Source organism: Sinohyriopsis cumingii, chromosome 7, assembly GCF_028554795.1.
Source record: "Sinohyriopsis cumingii isolate HCF-2022 chromosome 7, ASM2855479v2, whole genome shotgun sequence".
Lineage (NCBI taxonomy): Eukaryota > Metazoa > Mollusca > Bivalvia > Unionida > Unionidae > Sinohyriopsis > Sinohyriopsis cumingii.
This window is the reverse complement of record NC_142967.1, coordinates 66,683,429-66,704,115: the sequence shown is the minus strand read 5'-3', so window position 1 is coordinate 66,704,115 and position 20,687 is coordinate 66,683,429. Positions and strand designations below refer to the sequence as shown.

General features: G+C 38.7%; 1 protein-coding gene across 1 annotated transcript in view; it reads right to left on the bottom strand.

Moving 5' to 3' along the window:
* LOC149795443 (phosphoacetylglucosamine mutase-like) overlaps positions 1-20,687 on the bottom strand; it is a 75,893-nt gene that overhangs the window by 18,192 nt on the left and 37,014 nt on the right. Inside the window, exons 12-15 of the mRNA XM_089965227.1 lie at positions 19,961-20,062; positions 17,342-17,397; positions 15,630-15,693; positions 12,004-12,126 (exon numbers count right to left, since the gene is read on the bottom strand). Of these exons, the coding sequence (XP_089821353.1) occupies positions 12,004-12,126; positions 15,630-15,693; positions 17,342-17,397; positions 19,961-20,062 (345 nt within the window). The remainder of the gene's footprint in view (positions 1-12,003; positions 12,127-15,629; positions 15,694-17,341; positions 17,398-19,960; positions 20,063-20,687) is intronic.

The window sequence follows — 20,687 nt, the reverse complement described above, 5'->3', positions numbered from 1 at the left end:
AAGATATGCAGCCTTGCATATGTTCATGACATGTTGGAGCAACGTGAGAGTACTGTCCAGAGTGACATTAGGTTTCGTACTAACTGTGAACTTAATGTTGGTGTTACTGATATTTATTGTCTGAGGTAAAGGATGTGACTGAGAAGGTCTTTGTGTTGTGATCAGAATGGCCTCAGTTTTATCATCATCATCTACAGTTTGTTACATGTCATTTGTGATTTCACATCAGAAATGCACCTCTCTACACCTTGGATATGATAGCTAGTTATATTATAAAATGTATATGAGAGCTAGTTATATTATACAATGTATATGATAGCTAGTTATATTATACAATGTGTATGCCAGCTATGTGATAGCTATTTATATTATACAATGTACATGATAGCTAGTTATATTATACAATGTATATGATAGCTAGTTATATTATACAATGTATATGATAGCTAGTTATATTATACAATGTGTATGACAGCTAGTCAAATTATGCAATGTATATGATAGCTAGTTATATTATACAATGTATATGATAGCTAGTGATATTATGCAATGTATATGATAGCTAGTTATAGAATACAATGTATATAATAGCTAGTTATATTATACAATGTATACGATAGCTAGTTGGTTGGTTGGTTGGTTGGCATCCGTTAGTCTCAAGAGACGATGGAAGTGTGCTCATGAGATATGTCCTGGCTGGTGGTTGTGCAGCATCTGCTGTGGCTATGTAGCCCAATACGGGAGTGGCAGTCCTTGCTGCACTTGAAGGTTGAGTCTGGTGTGGGTTGGAACTGCTTTTTCTTCCTCTGTGATCACTTTTCACCAGATAGCATGAGTATCTTGTCCTCGCCGGCTTTCAGACCAGTGACCAGAGCATGTCGCCAGCTGGACCTGTCTAGAGCAAGCTCTTCCCAAGTGTTGCCATCGACGTCAAGTGTTTTCATGTTGCACTTGTGAAGATGTGGCCATCTGATCAACCTTTTGTCAGAGGCAAGTTTTGAATAAAGAATGTCTTTGGAGATGTGTCCGTCATCCATCTGACGTACATGTCCCAGCCATCTGATGCGACATTGGCAGAGGAGTGTGACCATGCTGGGAATCTTGGCATGTTCAAGCACCTCACTGTTTGTTACTTGATTGCTCCAGGTGATTCTGAGTATGTGTCAGAGGCATCACATGTGAAATATGATAGCTGGATGTGTGCGGAAAGACCTAAGGATTGGGATGGGCACCTGAATGCAATTCTTTTCGCGCATTGTGTTTTCCTCACAAAAGCTTAGGCTTCTCCCCAGTTGAACTATTGTATGGTAGGACAGTTCGTGATCCTATGCGTATTCTATGCGAACTGTGGTCAGACGAGGTTGCGAACGAAGAAGTTAAGACCACTTACCAGTAAGTGGTAGATTTGCACGAAAGGTTAGAGAGTACATGTTGAATGGCACAAGATGAACTTGCAAAATCTAGTCATAAGTACTACAACCTAGGAAGAAGTTTGATGTAGGTGATCAAGTGTTGGTGCTTCTCCCTATGAGTAAAAACAAGCTGCTAGTCCAATGGAAAGGGCCATACAAAGTCAAACAGGAGAAAGGTGAAATGGACTACATCAACGTGGAAGGTAAGTCCAAGATATTTCATGCCAATATGCTGAAACTCTATGTAGAAAGACCAAGTCAACCAATTGATAATGGGGTCTTGAATGTAGTGTGTGTAGCGGTGATAGAGAATAGGTTGTGTGACAAATCGGAATTTGTCTCCAGTACAGAAATGTCCTTTGAATACCCCATTGATGTAGGGTAAGAAGGTATAGACCAGATCAATGTATGCCTGGATTTATCTGAGGGTCAGCGTACACAGATCTTGGAGGATTTGTCCAAATACCCAGGCATGTTTACGGACAAACCAGGCCATACCGGATTGATTCAATACGAGATCAAGTTGAATACCTCAGAGCTGATCAGGATTAAAGGATATCCAATACCCTTTAATGCGCGGGAGACAATCAATGAATTAATGGGGAAAATGTTAGATCAGGAAGTGATCGAACCTTTAAGTTCCCCGTACTCGTCCCATGTTGTGTTCATCGTCATCATCAGTCTCATAGTCTGGGAGACCGTTGGGGCACCGCACAAGACCTAACAACCAGCTTCCTCCATTCCTCTCGATTTTCCGTCTTTCTCAGTGAGTCGCTTAGTGTCAAGTCTGTCCACTCTCGAATGTTATCTTCCCATCTCTTTCTTTTTCCTCATACAGTGCCTTGTAGGATTGTCTTTGCAAGTCCTGATGATCGTGAGACATGTCCATACTACTGCAGTTTCCGATTTTTCACTATGATCAGGAGGTCATCGTGAGGTCCAATGGCTTGTCTTATCCTTTGCCGTAATTCTTCATTGGTGATATGGTCTCTGTATGTGACGCTGAGGATCTTTCGGAAACATCTCATCTATGTAGCCTGTATCCTTTCCTCCAAGTCCGCTGTTATGGTCCATGATTCGCAGGCATAGAGAAATATGGAGATCACCAGTGAGTGCATCAGTCTGACTTTTGAGCTGAGTGTGATGTTCTTGTCCTTCCAGATGGGCTTCGGTTTTGTCAGCGCTGCTGTTGTCTGTGCAATCCTGGAAAAGTATTTCAGGCTTCGATCCTTCATCTGTTACAGTTGCCCCCAAATACTTGAAGCTGTGAACTGTTTCTAGCTTTGTACCTTGGACCCTGATGTCAGTGCTGATGCCCTTGATGTTGTTGGTCATCATTTTGGTCTTCTCTGCACCAATTTCCATGCCAAGGCTCTCTACTAAGCTAGCTAATTCTTGCTCATTTCCTGCTAGTCCATCAATGTCATCAGCAAAACGTAAGTTGGTGATTGTTCTGCCTCTGATGCTGACTGTCCCTGTATGCTTATCAAGCACATCTGCCATGATTCTCTCCAAAAAGATGCTGAATAGTGTGGGAGAGAGCAGACAGCCTTGTCTGACTCCGACTTTCGTTCTGAACCAGTCACCTATGCTGCCGTTCAATTATACTGCACTGGTGGCCTTGTCATAGAGGTGCTCTATTACTGTGATGAGAATGGCATTGATGTTGTACAGTCTCATGGTCGCCCACAAGGCTTCATGCCCTATCAAATGCCTTCTTGAAATCCACAAAGACGTGGTACAGATCTTGCTGCTGTTGGAGGTAATTCCCACACAATATCCTGAGGGTGAAGATCTGCTCTGTTGTGCTGTGCCCTGCTCTGAAACCTGCCTGCTCCTCATCAATGATTGTTGTGTTAGTCAGAAAGAAAGATGGGACAAACTGTTTTTGCATTGACTTTCAACAACTGAACAAAATCACCATGTTCGAGGCAGAACCAATGCCAGACACAGAAAATTTATTTTTAAAGTTGGCAGGCCAGAGATACATTTCCAAGTTAAACCTTACCAAGGGATATTGACAGGTACCAATCGCTGATAATGTCCGTGAGTTAAAGATATTCAGAACTTCCATAGGTCTTTATCAATTTAAAGTCATGCCTTTCAGTTTAGTCAACGCCGGTGCATCATGCGTTCGTCTCATGCAGAAACTCTTAAACGGTATGGAAAATGTAGACAGTTTTGCAGATGACATCTTTGTTTATACATATACCTCGGATGAACATGTTAAGTATTAAGGGATCTGTTTGATAGACTTCACACTGCCAATCTTACAGCTAGGCCCACCAAATGAAGTATAGGGTATTTTAATCTAGAATGTTTGGGACATCTTGCATGGGGACTAGGCCAGTTGAAACCTCACACAGACAAAATTGGAGCAATCAGAGATGCACCTAGGCCAGAAACTAAGAAACAAGTAAGATCTTTCCTTGGTTTGATGGGTTTTACAGGAAATTTGTCCCCAATTTTGTGGCTATTGCCAGCCCATTAACAGATTTGACTAGGAAAGGGTGACCAAATAAAGTTCCCTGTGGTGTGTGCCAGGAAAAGCATTTAACGCTTTAAAACCAAAACTGGTTAGTGCACCAATCTTAAAGTTGCCAGAATTGAACAAAACATCTGTGCTGAGGACTGATGCGTCTCATACGGGTCTTGGGGCTGTTTTGCTACAGGAGCAAGAGGGGATGAAATTGCCCATTTTTTATGCAAGTAGGAAATTGTACTCTAGGGAGAATAATTACTCCGTGATTAAGAAGGAGTGCCTAGCCTTAGTATGGGGGAATAGGAAAATTCCATATGTACCTTTCGGGAGGGAGTTTACCTTACAAACGGACCATCAGCCGCTCTTATACTTGAACAAGGCAAAGGTTGCCAACACAAGATTCATTTTGGTTTGGATTTTTTTAAATGTAGCTTTATAGTGATGTCTAGCACTGGGGCATCTTGCTGCAGACATGTAGCGTGATGTCCCACCCAATCACATTATCCTGACACCAGGCCGACCAGTCCTAAGACTAACCTCTTAATGCTGAGCACCAAACGAGGCAGCTGTTAGTTGTTGCTGTTGTAGGGTTTAACGCCATTTTTCAGCACACAATAGGCTATACATGGCGGAGAAAACCCCGGGAAAACCCTGGAAAGAACCACCAACCCACGAGAAGCTACTGGCAAGCTTTCTCACATACCCACATAGGCTGAATCCGAGACTCGAACCCACGCAGACAGAGGTGAAATGGCAGTGATCTGTAACGGAGAGTGTTTTAGACCACTCGGCCACTCATGGCCCCTATAGGCAGCTGTTAGTATTATTTTTGTAAGTCTTTGGTATTACCGGCTGGGGATCGAACCCATGACCTCCCACATCTGAGGTGGACACTCTAACCACTAGGCCACCAGAGCAGTCTTGCTGAGCACTTAATACAAGACTGATGCATTGGGCATTGTCTTTGCAACCATATAGTTTCCAAACTGAGGCGATTCAAGGGTCAGAAAAGGTGGGTGCAGATTTTTTAAGTAGAGTGTAATAGCAGATCATTTTTGTTCAGTATTCAAAATTAAATGTTTTAACAATTGTTTATGTTAACATTCCATGATTTTTCTAAAAGTGTTACCGCTTTTTTAAGGGGGGGGGGGAGGTATTGTCATGGAATTGTATAAATCTTTTTATTTATTAAATACATGTACTCGGGTTTCGCTTTATGTGACAATGATACCCAGGGTGATTTATGTATATTCTGCAAAGATTTCGAAATAGTGAGTTTGGTCCATCTTATGCCGCATGTGCGAAGTGCTTTCCATGGGAATAACCAAATACTTCCAGTGCACAGACGATGTATTGCGACATCGTCTGTGTATAAACACCGTACCGTAGGTCAAAATCTTTACATTAAGGAACGTCTTGTCAGTGAGCGGTCTACATTAAGGACTTGCTCATCTTCAGCTGTAGAGGTATGTGAGTTATTAATTTCTTGTATATAAGTTATACCTATTTTACTACCAGGTATATTTTTGTATATTTTCTATGTAGCTTTGACTTACATAGTATCATGCAAATATTATCTATTCTTGTGACTTAGCAAGATATTTTTATTAGCAATATATAAAGTTGCAATTTTAAGAAATGTTTAGTACCATAGGATTCTTGTCAGGCATAGTTATTTCACTTCTGAACTTGTGTATTGTTTTGTAATTATTGTGATGATAATGTAATCTGTGTAGCTTACCTTATATAACGTCATTACGTTTTATCATATATGCCCATGTCATGCATAGTACATGGTGTTAGATGTATTTTCAGCTGACCAGAGTGATCGAAGTTGCAGCTGTATAGCTGACTGGAGTGATCAGAGTTATCAGGGTGATCGGAGTTGGCATGGTACCAGCTGCAGAGCTAACCACAGAAGTTGACCATAGCAGCTGTGAAGCTGAACTACAGCAGCCATAGAGCTGAATGAACAATATTGCTGGTGGAGTAGCAGGTGATCCGGTGTTTCAGACTGAGACTGGTGGGTGCTGATTGCTTGATTGACCAAACTGGAATACTGACTGCTTGATTGACCAGTGTGACTGGTAGCCAAGTGTGCTGGTGATGGAGTGTGTAACTCCATACATGTAATCTTTTAGCCATGGGCTAATCTTAGGGATTTGTAATACCCAATGTGTTTTTGGGACTGTAAAGATATTTTGTACATCTGTCCCCTTTGTTTTTATCATTTTCACTATTTGAGTGAATACATTTTTACTATATGAGCAAAATACCAGTTTTACTATCTGAGTAAAACACATCATTCTTCTGTTGTGAAATCACTGTGAATCATTCACTCCTTGTTCTTGTACTGTGTAAAGTCATTTATTTTTTATTTTCATTATTTAGTTCATGCGAATTATGTTAACTGATCCAAAATTTGGATATTATATACATGTATTAATCATAATTCTTTTCTCAATCAAGTCATTCATCATTATACATTGTATTTGTATCACCATCAAAAGTGTTCTGTTGTAAATCCAAAATCCCACCCAGTTATCTTGTTAATTCCTGTATTACTAGCCTAACACCTGGCAGTTAAGATAACTATGTATACTTTCCCAATTTTTATAATTTGTTTGGAATTCAAAAACATGTTTATCTTTGCTTTTGTAACTGACTTGTAATTGAGCAATTATGAGCAATTACATAAATCTAGACCTTCGATTACAATTACACCATATCAGTGATGTTCAATTACAATTACAGATACAGTGTAATTGTAATTAATTACACCAATTACGTTGTAATTAAATCCAAGTCTGTTACAACTATAATGACTGTTTCAGGAAACTGGGTCTTGGGAAAATTATCCTGGTAATGTCTATTGCTAGATTGAACATATTATTCACACAGGACTGCCTTTGAGGGGCTATTAGAATCAAGTTGCCATTATTGTCAAGTATGACTTTTTTTCTGAATCATATTTGGTACCAGAATTCACTGGGTGGGGGGCATAGAATCAAAACTCTTTGCAACTGACTAAAAGTGCATCCACAGCCCAAGCTTCTGGGTCCAGGACTGGACAGATAAGGATAGGCAGTTTTGTGGTTTGACCATTTTGTGAACAGATATATTAGTGCATGCCCCAAAAGAACACAAATTTGTTGAAGATTGATAGATGTACAGAACATTCTCTGTGAAAGGTTTAGTCACTTCTTGACAATGAATCAGCCAGAAATTGTGCCTGCTGGGAATATGTCTTTATCTGGACAGTTATATTCATTTGTCTACATCAATGCAAATAGTCTCAAACCAGAATGCATAGGTCCAGTGATTTTGTCTCCACTTGTTTCAGGAGGTAGACCAACACCGCCAAGTTGTCCATCATAACAAGGACTAACTTTCTGTATAACTGATTCTTCCAGAAATGAAAAAAGTTTCTCATGACCTTCAATTCTAGAAGACTGATGTGATGAGGTAAACCTTCTGGCAACCATTCACCAATGAAGCTAGGCAATTGGTGGGTTTTCCAACCATAAGAACTTGTGTCCACGTAGATTGTAAGCTCCGTTGGAGATTTTCCTGAGGAATTTCAGCGAGTCGTCATCTGGCAGGCCACCAATGCAGCAAACATATTATTCTATTCAAGATCATGATCTGTTGATCGAGTGACCAGTAAAGGAGTACACTGGGTCAGCAGGGATATTGGCAAATGGCACATCAACGGGAAGCTGAGAAGAATAATATCTGCCAAGAAAGACCAGGGAGTTGCAGAAAGTCTCTAACAGAAATCCACTCCCTGTCAGAAATTTACTCCATAAACTCAACAATCCATGTCACACATACTTCAGGGATGCAAAGAAGGCTGAGACTGATAACAATTCCATGTCCAGGTGGAAAAAATGTTGAGATGTATTGGGCTCTGACTTGTCCCTATCAACAAGAAACCCCCAAGTCAAAAGGGACAGGAAATCGTTTCGGCCTCTCACCAAAGACAAAGGTTTAATGTGTTCGATGTGAATGTCATATACCAAAGCAGATGTTGACAAAGTCAACCGGAAGAGAGACACAAAAGAGCAGATAACCTTGGTAAATCCTGATGGGCTGATGCTGAGACCAAATAGAAGAGTGTATGAAACTGAAACATAGTTCCTTGGAATGCAAGCTGAAGGAACTTGAGTGAGGATGTTATGTAAAATGATATGAAAGTAAGTGTTAGTTAGGTCTAAACTGACTGCTAATACATCCATTATTTAAAGAAAGTCTGACTGACCTGACATCTCCATTTTGAACCTCGATGTGGCTATGTACTTGATAACCCTTCTAAGATCTATGGCTGGCATAAGATTTTCATTAACCCTGTGACTAGAAACAACCTGGAGTAAAAAGCCCAAAGAATCTGGCTTGCAAACTATCTCCACCATCCACATGTCAAGTAATGACCAGATCTCCTTCTGCAAATTTCCTGCCTTCTCCCAGTCAGACAGCAAGTCGATCATGGAAAGGGAAGTTGAAAGGAGAGGGGGGTTGGATAAACAAAATATGCAGCCCCCATTAAAGATTACCATTCATTTTCCAAAAACATTGATCCATGTGAAAATGAAGATGAATGAGTCAGGTTCCAACCAGGAGAATGTCTAGCCATGGGCAGGGTGGCAAGTCAGTGACGGCTGGAGAAGGCAAAACCTAGTTTTCTATCCTGTTTATTAACTTGCCTCTGGACTTAGCAAAACGGAGAGACAGTATTACTGCCAAAAAATGATGGTGAGCCGAAGGAAGCAGACTGGAGAGTCAAGTGATGGTGCAGCTTTAGTGTAGATGAGCACAGACCGGTACCTCATCTTACTAGGTCCAAAAACAAACCCCATATTTGGTATGCAACAATGTAAATAACCTTTGCAATCCATGTAAGGCTGCTACCTAATTTTTTGGCCAGTTGAAAAAATTGCATGAGATGCCAGGTCTAGCAGAGACAAAGTCGTGATAATTTTTCACATTAACTAGGAGGTGGCATGTAAAACATTCTTATCCACCTTATGAAACAGTGGGTTGGTCATTTTAAACTCAGTAATGTTCTTATCCGTTGATGATAACTCAGCACAAAACATCAAAGAGTGCAAATGATACAAGCATAATAAAAGAAAGATGCTTACAGCTGGCTTTCAGAAAAGCCATGGAGTTGCCTGGATCCATTAATTTTTGCGTCAAGCAGTCAGATATTTGCTTACCTTAACCAAATGATCCAGTACATGGAAATACAGCTAATCATTATTATCTAATGGCCCTCACTGTAAAAGTTTTGGCTTGCAACTGACATGGATAAGCACTCATAAATCAGCAAAAATCTATAGATTTCCTCCATGGCTGCCTTTAAAACCAAACTCCATCCACTCAATTGTTGGGCTGGAGTATGGCATGTATTTGAGGGTATCCCCACACTAAATGTAGGGGGTTTGACCTTGTTAGGCATTGCATCTACATCAAAGAACACTCCCAGCTAAAGGATGAGTCAGTGCCTCATCCCTTTATATCGCCTGGTATCTCCCCCACAGTTATGCCATAAAATAATTGGCTCATCGGTTGCATCATCAGTTGGGCAAACCACATGGCTTGTCTTGCCAGTATTTATTCCTGGGGAGTATACTGATTGATGGCAAAATTGATGATCAAAGTCCAGATTTACATATATTCAATGGAGAAAAATGTTCACTCAAATATCCAGAATGAATTCTAGAAGGGAAATGTTACTCAAGCATAAGTAATTCAAATCCCAGTATGGACGATTCTCAGCAGGTAATGATATACATGATGATAATGATATACATTTGAATTTTCTTGAATAAACATGGAAATAGTATGGATGTTTGTGCCACCTTTTCCATTCCAGAAAGGAACACTATTCACCTATCCAATATTTGCTCAAAGCATGGCCCACACTCATTTACATAAGAAAATCTTTTCTAATGTGTCAATTTGTATGTAAGTTAACATAATTATTATGACAAGACAAATAAATATAAAATCATGAGCAAAAATCAAAGAAATAGTTTTTTCTACTTACTCCTACTGCAATTTACATGTTGTCCCACATTATATAATATTTAATTTATATCCCACTAGCTGGTTATAAATAATGAATTAACGAGCTGTAATTAAAGGTTTAATGACATGTTGGTAAAGTCTAATGGGTAATTGCACTGGTTTAAGTCTGAAGTAAGTTCAGTAAGGGTGATGAGAGCCTATGACAACATCTTGAACACACTCCTTCTCCAGGAGAAACATCTGTCTAAGGTGCAATATTGGATGGAAATTATAAAATAGTTGCCTTTAACTGACACTAACAGAGTAGCAGGTTTGAATGATATGACCACTACGCAAGAATGACTGTACACTTTAGGGTTTTATACAAGAATGATCCAATGAATGTTTGGTAAAGGAATGTTAACTATATTTCCAAATTCTCATTTCAACAGAAGCTCAGCAAAATCAAAATCTTATATATAAAAATTTGAAGGTAAAACAGAACATGGGCTAGCAGACATTGCCACAATTGTAGCAACTTCAGTAAATTTCCGAGCAAATAGTTTTCATTTAACCAGCTTAATATATAAATCTGGAAAAAAACATTGTTAAAATCTCATACCTAATCTGCCATAGCCTTGGTAAATTTCCCTAGCCTCTAATGTCAAGTCAGCAAATGACACTGACAAGTGAGAGCATATGTGTTTTCCTTTCCCTTGCTACAATGGCTGAAATTTAAGCCTAGATTTAATTTGCAAATATATGTTGGTGAAATAGGGCCAGATGCATACATGCTGTATCACAGTATGTCAGAAAAAAACACTGTTTTACTCCCAAACCCTCTCACAAAGGAGTGAAAGAGAGACCTTCCTTAACAATACAATATATCCCCATGAGCCTTGCCTAGATTAAACATTAAAACAATCATAACTCTCACAGTTTTACAATTTTATTGTTGTTGTTGTAGTCGAGTTTAACGCCATTTGTCAGCACAAGATAGGCTATACATGGTGGCCAGTATAGACGGTGGAGGAAGAACCCAGGAAAACCCTGGGAAGAACCACTGACCCACGAGTAGCTACTGGCAAGCTTTCTCATGTACCCATGTTAAGCAAATCTGAGACTCGAATCCACAGAGGTTAGATGGCAGTGATCTGGAATGGTGAGCACTTTAGACCACTTGGGGTCACTCAGTTTTACAATTAATAATCATGGAAAACTATTACCAATAGGCAGCTTATACTGTTAATTGTTACTGAGACAATGAATAGATAAAGGCCATCACCACCATCCCACAGATTACATAACTAACTGGCAATAGCTAGGATGATTTTTTGCTTGCTAGTCCTTTGAGAAATGCTTGTGAGAGCCCATCAGGTTGATTTGTATAGGTAAAGTACATGAAGTTGAACATAACGATTCTTGTGTAGTTTGGTAAATCAGAAACAAATGTTAATAAACTTGGGTGCCTTGAATAAGACTGCATAAGTCATCTTTATTAAAGATTATTGGCTATTTCATGATCTTTGGCAACATTTTATTACAGTTGGATTTTATTATAAAATGCAAAACATGAATATTTTGACCACTAGAATTGGTTGTTGTTGTTGTGGGGTTTAACGCCATTTTTCAGCACGATAGGCTATACATGGCGGCCAGTATTAATGGTGGAGGAAGAACCCGGAAAACCCCGGAAAGAACCACCGACCCACGAGAAGCTACTGGCAGGCTTTCTCACATGCCCACATTGGCTGAATCTTAGACTCGAACCGCCGCAGACAGAGGTGAGATGGCAGTGATCCGTAACGAAGAGCGCTTTAGACCACTCGGCCACTCGGGGCCCCCCGCTAGAATTGGTAAAGATAGACGTAATGTGGAAGTGTGGTTCATTTATGAAGGCAAAAATGTCAAACTACAGTTTTGATTCACAATGAGCTCATCTGCCCCACCCCCATGGGAAAAAAACCCCATATTTTCTGAGTCTTAAAACCTTTCAACACTGCCTGGATATTTATTAGTATGCAGATGGATGTCTGTGTGTCTTCTAAAATTACATTACAACAAAGTGTTCAAATAAAATGCAAGAATAAATTTTTTTACCGTGACTTTAGACTGTCTATTTGGAAGATCAGTATAACACTTTTGCCAATCCTCTATACCCCAACCTTGACAATTCAGAACAGTCTCCACCAGCAACATATCTGATATGGCATCACCAACAGTCTGTGAACAAACAACAAATGCTGAAAAAACAGTATGGAAGTAGGTCACTACTTTGGTACAGCAGTGTAGTATTCCTCAGGATGCATGCACATGAAAAATTACAACAGCAAGGCATCAATGTCAAAGGTATTAGCTCAACTCAAAGGCTAAACAATATCATTAGAGAAGGAAAAGTGAACTACATTGACCTACTTTTTGTTTCATTCTGCAGTGTCTACCTGGATGCATACACAAATTAATTTCATTAAAATACAGTCTGGACTGAAGTATACAAGATATGGACCTATATGCTCATGTACAACACTGTTTATGCCAGTGATAATTCAAATGATAACAACACTATGCATCAATTAGGCCAGCCCATCAAAACAAGAAAAATTGTGTAACACAAACCTTCTATGCCAATCGGGACCTTATTCAATTGATGGATTAAACTAGAGCCATTTCTAGTGTGGCAAATCTGCAGGCTTCTCATGCATGTTTTTTAATACATATTTCCAACTGGACGATCCCAATAAATAACACTACCCAGTAGTCACAACCCAAAACCTGTTACAAATATGATGTGTCCTGTTATGAATGCATGTTTGATGTTCAGATGGAAAAGCAAATTTTTATTTAAATATAAATTATGTTTCTCCGATAATAATTATCCTATCACAATACATTAGGAATATCAGTCTGCTACTTCACAAATTCAGCCCTACTAAAACATGTAAATCGTCTTTTTTATATTTCAATAGACAAAGGGCAATAGCTCTTGCCCCTTACCTCCCCTTGGCACCACCAGGTGTTGCTAGTTTTTAGCTGAGCGAGAAACTAATGAGGTGGGGTGGCTGGGAGGATTTTTAAGTTATGTTATTGGATACGTATTCTCGGAGAAACATAATTTACTTAAAAGTTTGCTTTCTCCTTCAAACACATTCACCAATTCCATTATGTTAGGAGAATAAATAATAGGAAGAGGGAATGCTGAGCATCCGACTTCTACCTTGGGTATGCTTCTAGCAAACAACAGCTGGATTCCCCATGTGAACGATAACCCATTCTCCTAATTACATAAGCAACACAGCCTGGGGTCACTTGACCTGAGACCCTAACAAACAGTTAAGAAGATGAATACTGAAATCTTCTTACCTACAAAATTTCACTGCCAAATCCAGTGAAGCTAACAGGCTGTGTTGATTGATATAGTTGGGTTTGGTGGTTGTCTGTGCTGCTGCCACTGGACCTTCCAGATTCAAGGTTTGCCTCCATGACACTAAATCTCTGAGATGAAAGCTTGAGAAGGTTGACTCTGCACGCCAGCCAACAGTTCCTATTATATCTTGGATCGAAACTTTGTGTTCAAACACAAGGCTCACAAAGATGGCTTGAAGCTTCTGAGCAGTAATCTTTGTGAGGTGAATCTGATGTGGGGAGACAACAGAGTACACCAAGCATACAACCCACTTCAGCCATGGAAAGAAAGGGCTTGAGGGTGATATCATGTGTTCAGGCTCATACCGGAAAGAAGAGGCATTGTCTCTGTGTGTTGCAAGTAGTATCCATTGAAAAGAGCAAGTGAGTGATGACTATTTGGTTACCAAAAGACAATAACCTATTTTGGGCTACAAAGCCTGGTTGTGACAAGAGAACCAATGGACCCTCTGATCTGAACTGAAGATAGTTCAGGTCGACATAATGGGCATGCAGCTCACTTACCCTGTATGCGGAAGCTAAAGCTATCAGGAAACATGACATGGATGATAGTGACTTTAGCAAAGTGTAGGCTACAGGTTTGAATCAGTTCGAAATTGAGCCATCTTAAAACCCAGGATGGGTTCCATTTGGAAACAGAATGAGGGATTGTGGTCAACTGAGACCAAAAATGTCTAACAGATCTGATAGGTCTATATCCTGCCCAGAAACATGTCTACGACGATGCCAGAATGTGTCCAATATCATGAAGCAGTAGCATGTGATATAGATTGGGACCAACTATCTCTCCTCAAAGAGTCAGAGGAAAATAAAGTCTGCCAGTTGAGGGATTGAAGCACTCAGAGGGATGATGATGTTTTTATATCACCAGTTCCTCAAACCCCAACACTTTCTCCCATAAGCCTTCTGCTCTCAAGATTTTCTCCACCATCGAAGGTTTGAACTATTCGTCTCACAGGGCTGTCCGATAAGAGCTAAGTGTGTAGAGGACCATGGTGGTTGCTGTGCTGGAGAAGATTTGGGTTGGCCAAAATCTTCCTGGGCATATCTATTGCTAGAAAGAGTAGATCAGTGACCCAGGACTTATCTCATCTGAGAGTGGTTATGAGAATCATCTTGCCATTCTGACCCCGTTAACTTCTGGATTATTTTGGGTCTCAGCACCATGGGAGGGGAGGCAAATGCCCACAACCCCTCCAAAATGATTGACTGCATCCACAGCTCGAGCTTTTTGCTCTCTGTTATGGATCACTGCCATCTCACCTCTGTCTGTGTGGGTTCGAGTCTCGGATTCAGCCAATGTGGGTATGTGAGAAAGCTTGCCAGTAGCTTCTCGAGGGTTGGTGGTTCTTTCTGGGGATTTCCCAGCATCTTCCTCCACCGTTAATACTGGCCACCATGTATAGTCTATCATGTGCTGAAAAATGGCGTTAAACAACAACAACAACAACAAGCTCAAGCTTTTGGGTCTGGAACTGGAGATACGAAAGTGGGTAGCTTCTAACTCCACTTTGTTGCAAACATGTTGATCATCGGACACCCTGCCAAAGTGTGCAAATCCATGCAAATGGCGAGACCATTCTGAGTGAAGGACCTGACCACTTCTGAAATGTGTCGGCAAAGACATTGAGTCTGTTGGGAATGTGTCTGATTTCTACATTGATATGGAGATTGTCACACCAACATAGAAACTGACAAATTAGAACACATGCTGGGTGATTTGGTGCCTCCCTGTCTGAGGAAACGGGTCACCACCACAGAATTGTTGGACCTAATGATGACCATTTCTGCCTCAATCTATTCAGAAACAAAAGGCATTGATAATAGCCTTCATTGCTAGGATGTTGATCTGTAATGGCTATATTCTCTTTTATCTCAAGATATTTAAAAAAAATTCTATAAATTATTTGATGGATAAAATATCGTGTTTTCTTTGCTATAATGTGCTGGCAGAGTCCATATTGTTTGTTATACTGATAAATTAGAGCAGGATATTTTTTGTGCCAGCACTTTGATTGACAAATTTTTTTAATATAAAGTTTCAGGCCCTGCCCTAGAACATTAAATTGTTGCTCCCTAATATAACTGCAGTACACTGTGGTGCATTATGCAATATGTTCAGGAATATACTGTGATGCAAACTTTTTCTCTATATAATATACACTGTGTGCCGATGTTATCAATATATGTATAATGACATGGAACTCAACCCATTTGTATACTTCATGAAAAAAAAACAAACATCTTGTGCAATATACTGATGCAAAGTAATATGGACTACAGGAAGGTGTGAAATATATTACCTGATTTATTAGATCTATCACAGTCTTCAATTTATCTGCAGCAGCTCTCCTCTCACTTGGAAGGCTTTAAAGAAATACAAAAAATTGGCAAAAAATAGCAGGCAAAAAAAATTGCATTCAGGTACACTCATTTTGAACTTCAGTTATCAAGCAGCATTTATATCCATTAGTATCATAAAATAATAACATATATTCAATTACAAGTCAAGTCAAACTGGAAGCAACATACACCCATACATATGTCACATAATGTGCTGGCAGACCTGAGTCCATGTTGTTTGTTACACTAATTATTTCTAATAAACTGCAAAGACCCAGATCTGCTGGCACAATATGTGATTGCAGATTTGCGTCTATGCAGTTTGTAAATGGACTTGTTTTAGAAGCAAGTATATAGGGTAATATATTTTTATCACAATGTCAGTGCTAGTTTCACAAATTCATAATTCTGAGTACAATTGTCTATAATATCAACACGCACTGATTAATAATAAGTTGTAATTACAATTGTGTGTGTCATGTACACAAGAAATATCACTTTTTGAGACCTTGTCTGTTACCCAATCCCAACCTTTTATGGCATGTGCATGGAAAGGGCACCTGCAGGCTTTGCCTGTGCCCAATGCCCCCCTTTTGTGCTATATGCATGGAAAGGGCACTTACTCGCTTTGCCTATTACCAAAAACCTCCCTTTTATTTCAAAATATCTAATAAATAAATACAACATCAATGACATTCAGTTTTCAAAAGTAAACTAGATAAAAATTGTGTAGTGTTGGAAAACATTCTTTCTTGTAAAATATCAATTCTTCAGTAATACATGGCTGATCATAATACCTTAGAAGAACCACTACTACTTTGCAAATCCAGCATTCACAGAAAGGTTATCTGCCCACCTATGAGGCAGTTAGAGTGATCTCCCCTCGATACATGGAATGGTGCCAAATCCTGTGAGGGGGCACTCACCAGTTATTATGTACTTTTGAGAGAGTGATGTATGTAAGGTGAAGTTGTTTGCATTTAAAACATGCACAATGGAGAGAATGGTGGCATACCTCTATGCTACATTAATATAATGTGGATGATATTTCTTTGGATAGTGTACTTTTGGAAACTGTACATGATTTAAACACACTGCTAACTAAAATGAATGCTCCTATCTGCTAAAAAAAATGAGCCTGAATTAGTCTAAAGTACAATATCCATAGCAGCTATTAAAACAGGGAAAATGAATTTTGCCTGACTAGACAATACCAGCTTCTGAAAGTGCAATGAATGAATTACCAAATATATCAAATGTAAAATAAAGTTATTGGCTCTTTTTTGTAAAAAGTTACTCTTAAGTCCATGAAGTAAAAATGACCAAGCAGAGCTAGCAGTTTTTTTAAGAGGTGCACAACTGAAATAAGGCCAAGCTGTGTACTCTATAACCCATATTATACCCATCAATCATACAACAGAATAAAGGGAATTAAAGGTTCTTTAATACCTAAGATATGTTTTTTTTTTTAAATAGCCAGCATGACCAATGTGGAAACCCAGGGAAATTCATTTTCTTTAGAATTCTAACCCTAAACAAAATACGAAACTGCAGAGCACCACCTCAAACGTTTTAGCCTGTGAGGGTTGGGTTTGTAAGGAGGTAGTAGTTGTCCTAAAGTATTATCATTGGTTAACATATCTGAAGAAACTGAGTAATGACAACAACTCACCTAGTGTCTACAACTGCACTGTCTACTTTTTCCATTGCTCTATCACTAAAAAGAACCTGCAAATATATGAAAATAAAGAAAAGTCATCTTCTGATTTATTTTCATGTGTTTTAAATTTGAATTTGTGATATTAAAAATGTAAATACTTTGTGATTTTGTTGAATGAAAATAAAAAAAATATCAAAAGTCAAATTTTCTAAAATAAAAAAATTTAAATTCAGATTTAGAGTATTTAAAATAAAAGGAAAAAAAAATTGTTGCACTTCTCTGCTGGTCTTTTTTTCTTGATAAAAAAGTGTCATTCCACAAAATGTCCCATAGATGGGATTCACTTTGAATCTATATTTTGATTCTTTTGTAAATGTAGTAAATGTTGCATTTTGGAAGTAAATAATACAATGGTCTCCATTTTATAAGGCCACCCTTCTGCAGCAGGAAAATGACCTAAAGATGGATAGTCTTTCTAGAAGGGGATGACACAGTAATAAATACATAATAAAAGCAGGAAAAGAGTACTAATTTTGAAATATTTATACTGCGTCAATGCTGTGGAAATAATGTTATAAATTTCCATAAGCGTAATTTGAAATAATTATAAAAAATCATCAACTGCAGTGCAAAAACAATCCAAACCTTCGTCATTAAAACAGCATACAAAAATATCTGGCTACAACTATCTTCATCCATTCCATTTTCCTACTGTTGCAGAATGTTTTTTCTCTCCATTATTGATGATGTTTATCTGAATGTTTTCCATGTCAAATTTCTTGGGAATGATCATATGACTCTCCCCTCTTTGTTAATTCCAGTTACTTTCACTTTTTCTTCTTATTCAAGAATTTTTTTCTTCCCTGTTCAGAACATGTTGCACTTCATTCAACAACTTATTCCTTTATTGGTAACTATAACACTATTAAGCTAATTAGAGTATGGCAGTTTACAGTGATGTCTAGCACTGGAACATCATGCCACAGACATGTAGCATTATGTCCCACCCAGTCACATTATCCTGGCACTGGCTGACCAGTCCTAACACTCACATCTTAATGGCGAGGCAGCTGTTAGTACCATTTTTATAAGTCTTTGGTAAGACTCAACTGGGGTTTTTGAACCTATGACCTCCTGCATCCCTGGCAAATGCTCAAACCACTAGACCACTGGAGCGGTCTAATAAATTAATGTAAATTAATTAATGTAACTAATTCTGTATATACTCTTTTAAGACTTTAAATGACATAAAATGAAAATCAATGGCAATCAAGATAGCATTTTTTGACAAGGCACCCTCTTTTGGTTATGCCCATCTTCTGCTTAATAAAGTAAACATTAAAGTTAATATAAACTCTAGAACTGAGATTAATCTAAATGTGGAATATACGCAAAGATTCTGCCAAGGCAAGCTCTGCCAAACATTTTCAAAGATGAAATATCAATTAGGATCTTTCACACACACCCCACATTAATGTCTCAACATCTTATTATGCGATGCCCACTAGCTTCAAAGTAAACTCCTACTTCATCAAAGTCTTAACATCTTCCTGTGCCATGCCCATTAGCTTCTAAGTACACCCCTACTTCATCAAAGTCTTAATATCTTATAATGCCATGCCCATTAGCTTCAAAGTACACCCCTACTTCATCAAAGTCTTAATATCTTATAATGCCATGCCCATTAGCTTCAAAGTAAACCCCTATGTCATCAAAGTCTTAACATCTTATAATGCCATGCCCATTAACCTCAAAGTACACCCCTACTTCATCAAAGTCTTAATATCTTATAATGCCATGCCCATTAGCTTCAAAGTACACCCCTACTTCATCAAAGTCTTAATATCTTATAATGCCATGCCCATTAGCTTCAAAGTACACCCCTACCTCATCAAAATCTTAACATCTTACTGTGCCATGCCCATTAGCTTCAAAGTACACCCCTACCTCATCAAAGTCTTAACATCTTACTGTGCCATGCCCATTAGCTTCAAAGTACACCCCTACTTCATCAAAGTCTTAACATCTTACTGTGCCATGCCCATTAGCTTCAAAGTACACCCCTACTTCATCAAAGTCTTAACATCTTACTGTTCCATGCCCATTAGCTTCAAAGTACACTCCTACTTCATCAAAGTCTTAATATCTTACTGTTCCATGCCCATTAGCTTCAAAGTACACGTGTACCTCATCAAAATCTTAACATCTTACTGTGGCATGCCCATTAGCTTCAAAGTACACCCCTACTTCACCAAAGTCTTAACATCTTACTGTTCCATGCCCATTAGCTTCAAAGTACACGTGTACCTCATCAAAATCTTAACATCTTACTGTGGCATGCCCATTAGCTTCAAAGTACACCCCTACTTCATCAAAGTCTTAACATCTTACTGTTCCATGCCCATTAGCTTCAAAGTACATGCCTACCTCATCAAAGTCTTAACATCTTACTGTGGCATGCCCATTAGCTTCAAAGTATACGCCTACCTCATCAAAGTCTTAACATCTTACTGTGTGTTGCCCATTAGCTTCAAAGTACACCCCTACTTCATCAAAATCTTAACATCTTACTGTGCCATGCCTATCAGCTTCAAAGTACACTCCTACTTCATCAAAAGCTAAATATCTTACTGCTCCATGCCCATTAGCTTCAAAGTACACCCCCACATCAAAGTCTTGTGCCTTGTGATGAAGGTGTTTGACTCCTGTTGGTACACAGGCTACAGGGACTTTCTGTAACAAAAAGATTGATAACAAATTCTTAAGTTGGCACAATGAAACCTCAACTCAAAGATTAATTTAAACAAATTCATAAGCCTTTGTAGATTACAAGCTGTATACACTGGATCCTTGTTTAAGTCATTTCTCAAATACTATATAATATTGAGTGTAAATTAGTAAACTAGACCTAGAAACTTCAGCTGCTGTGTAAACCATGCTAAACCATGCTGAACAAATAAATTATATGTTGCCAAAAATTTGATTAAGACATAATACACCAATATCAATTCCTTAGAATATTTGACTGGTGGGAAGAGAGGCCTCAAAGTGTGTCAAATATCCAACATAAGCTTTCCCCCTGGCAGTGTGTTCATGTATGTCTTAAAGTAAACTTCAGAAAACATTAGTTGATAGTCAAACGATCTTTAAGTCGATACTGTAACTATGCTATTTTGAAGAAAAGGATAACTTTTCTACTCAAAGAGAGTAGACTTCATATAGCATGTAACTGATGAATATGTAAAGTAATTATGCAAAATACCTTTGAGCTAACAAAAATTACTGAGTCTTCATTTCCTAAACACCTCTCATGGAAAGAGAAATCCAGCTGACAAGTCCAGAGGGGAAACAGGTAATT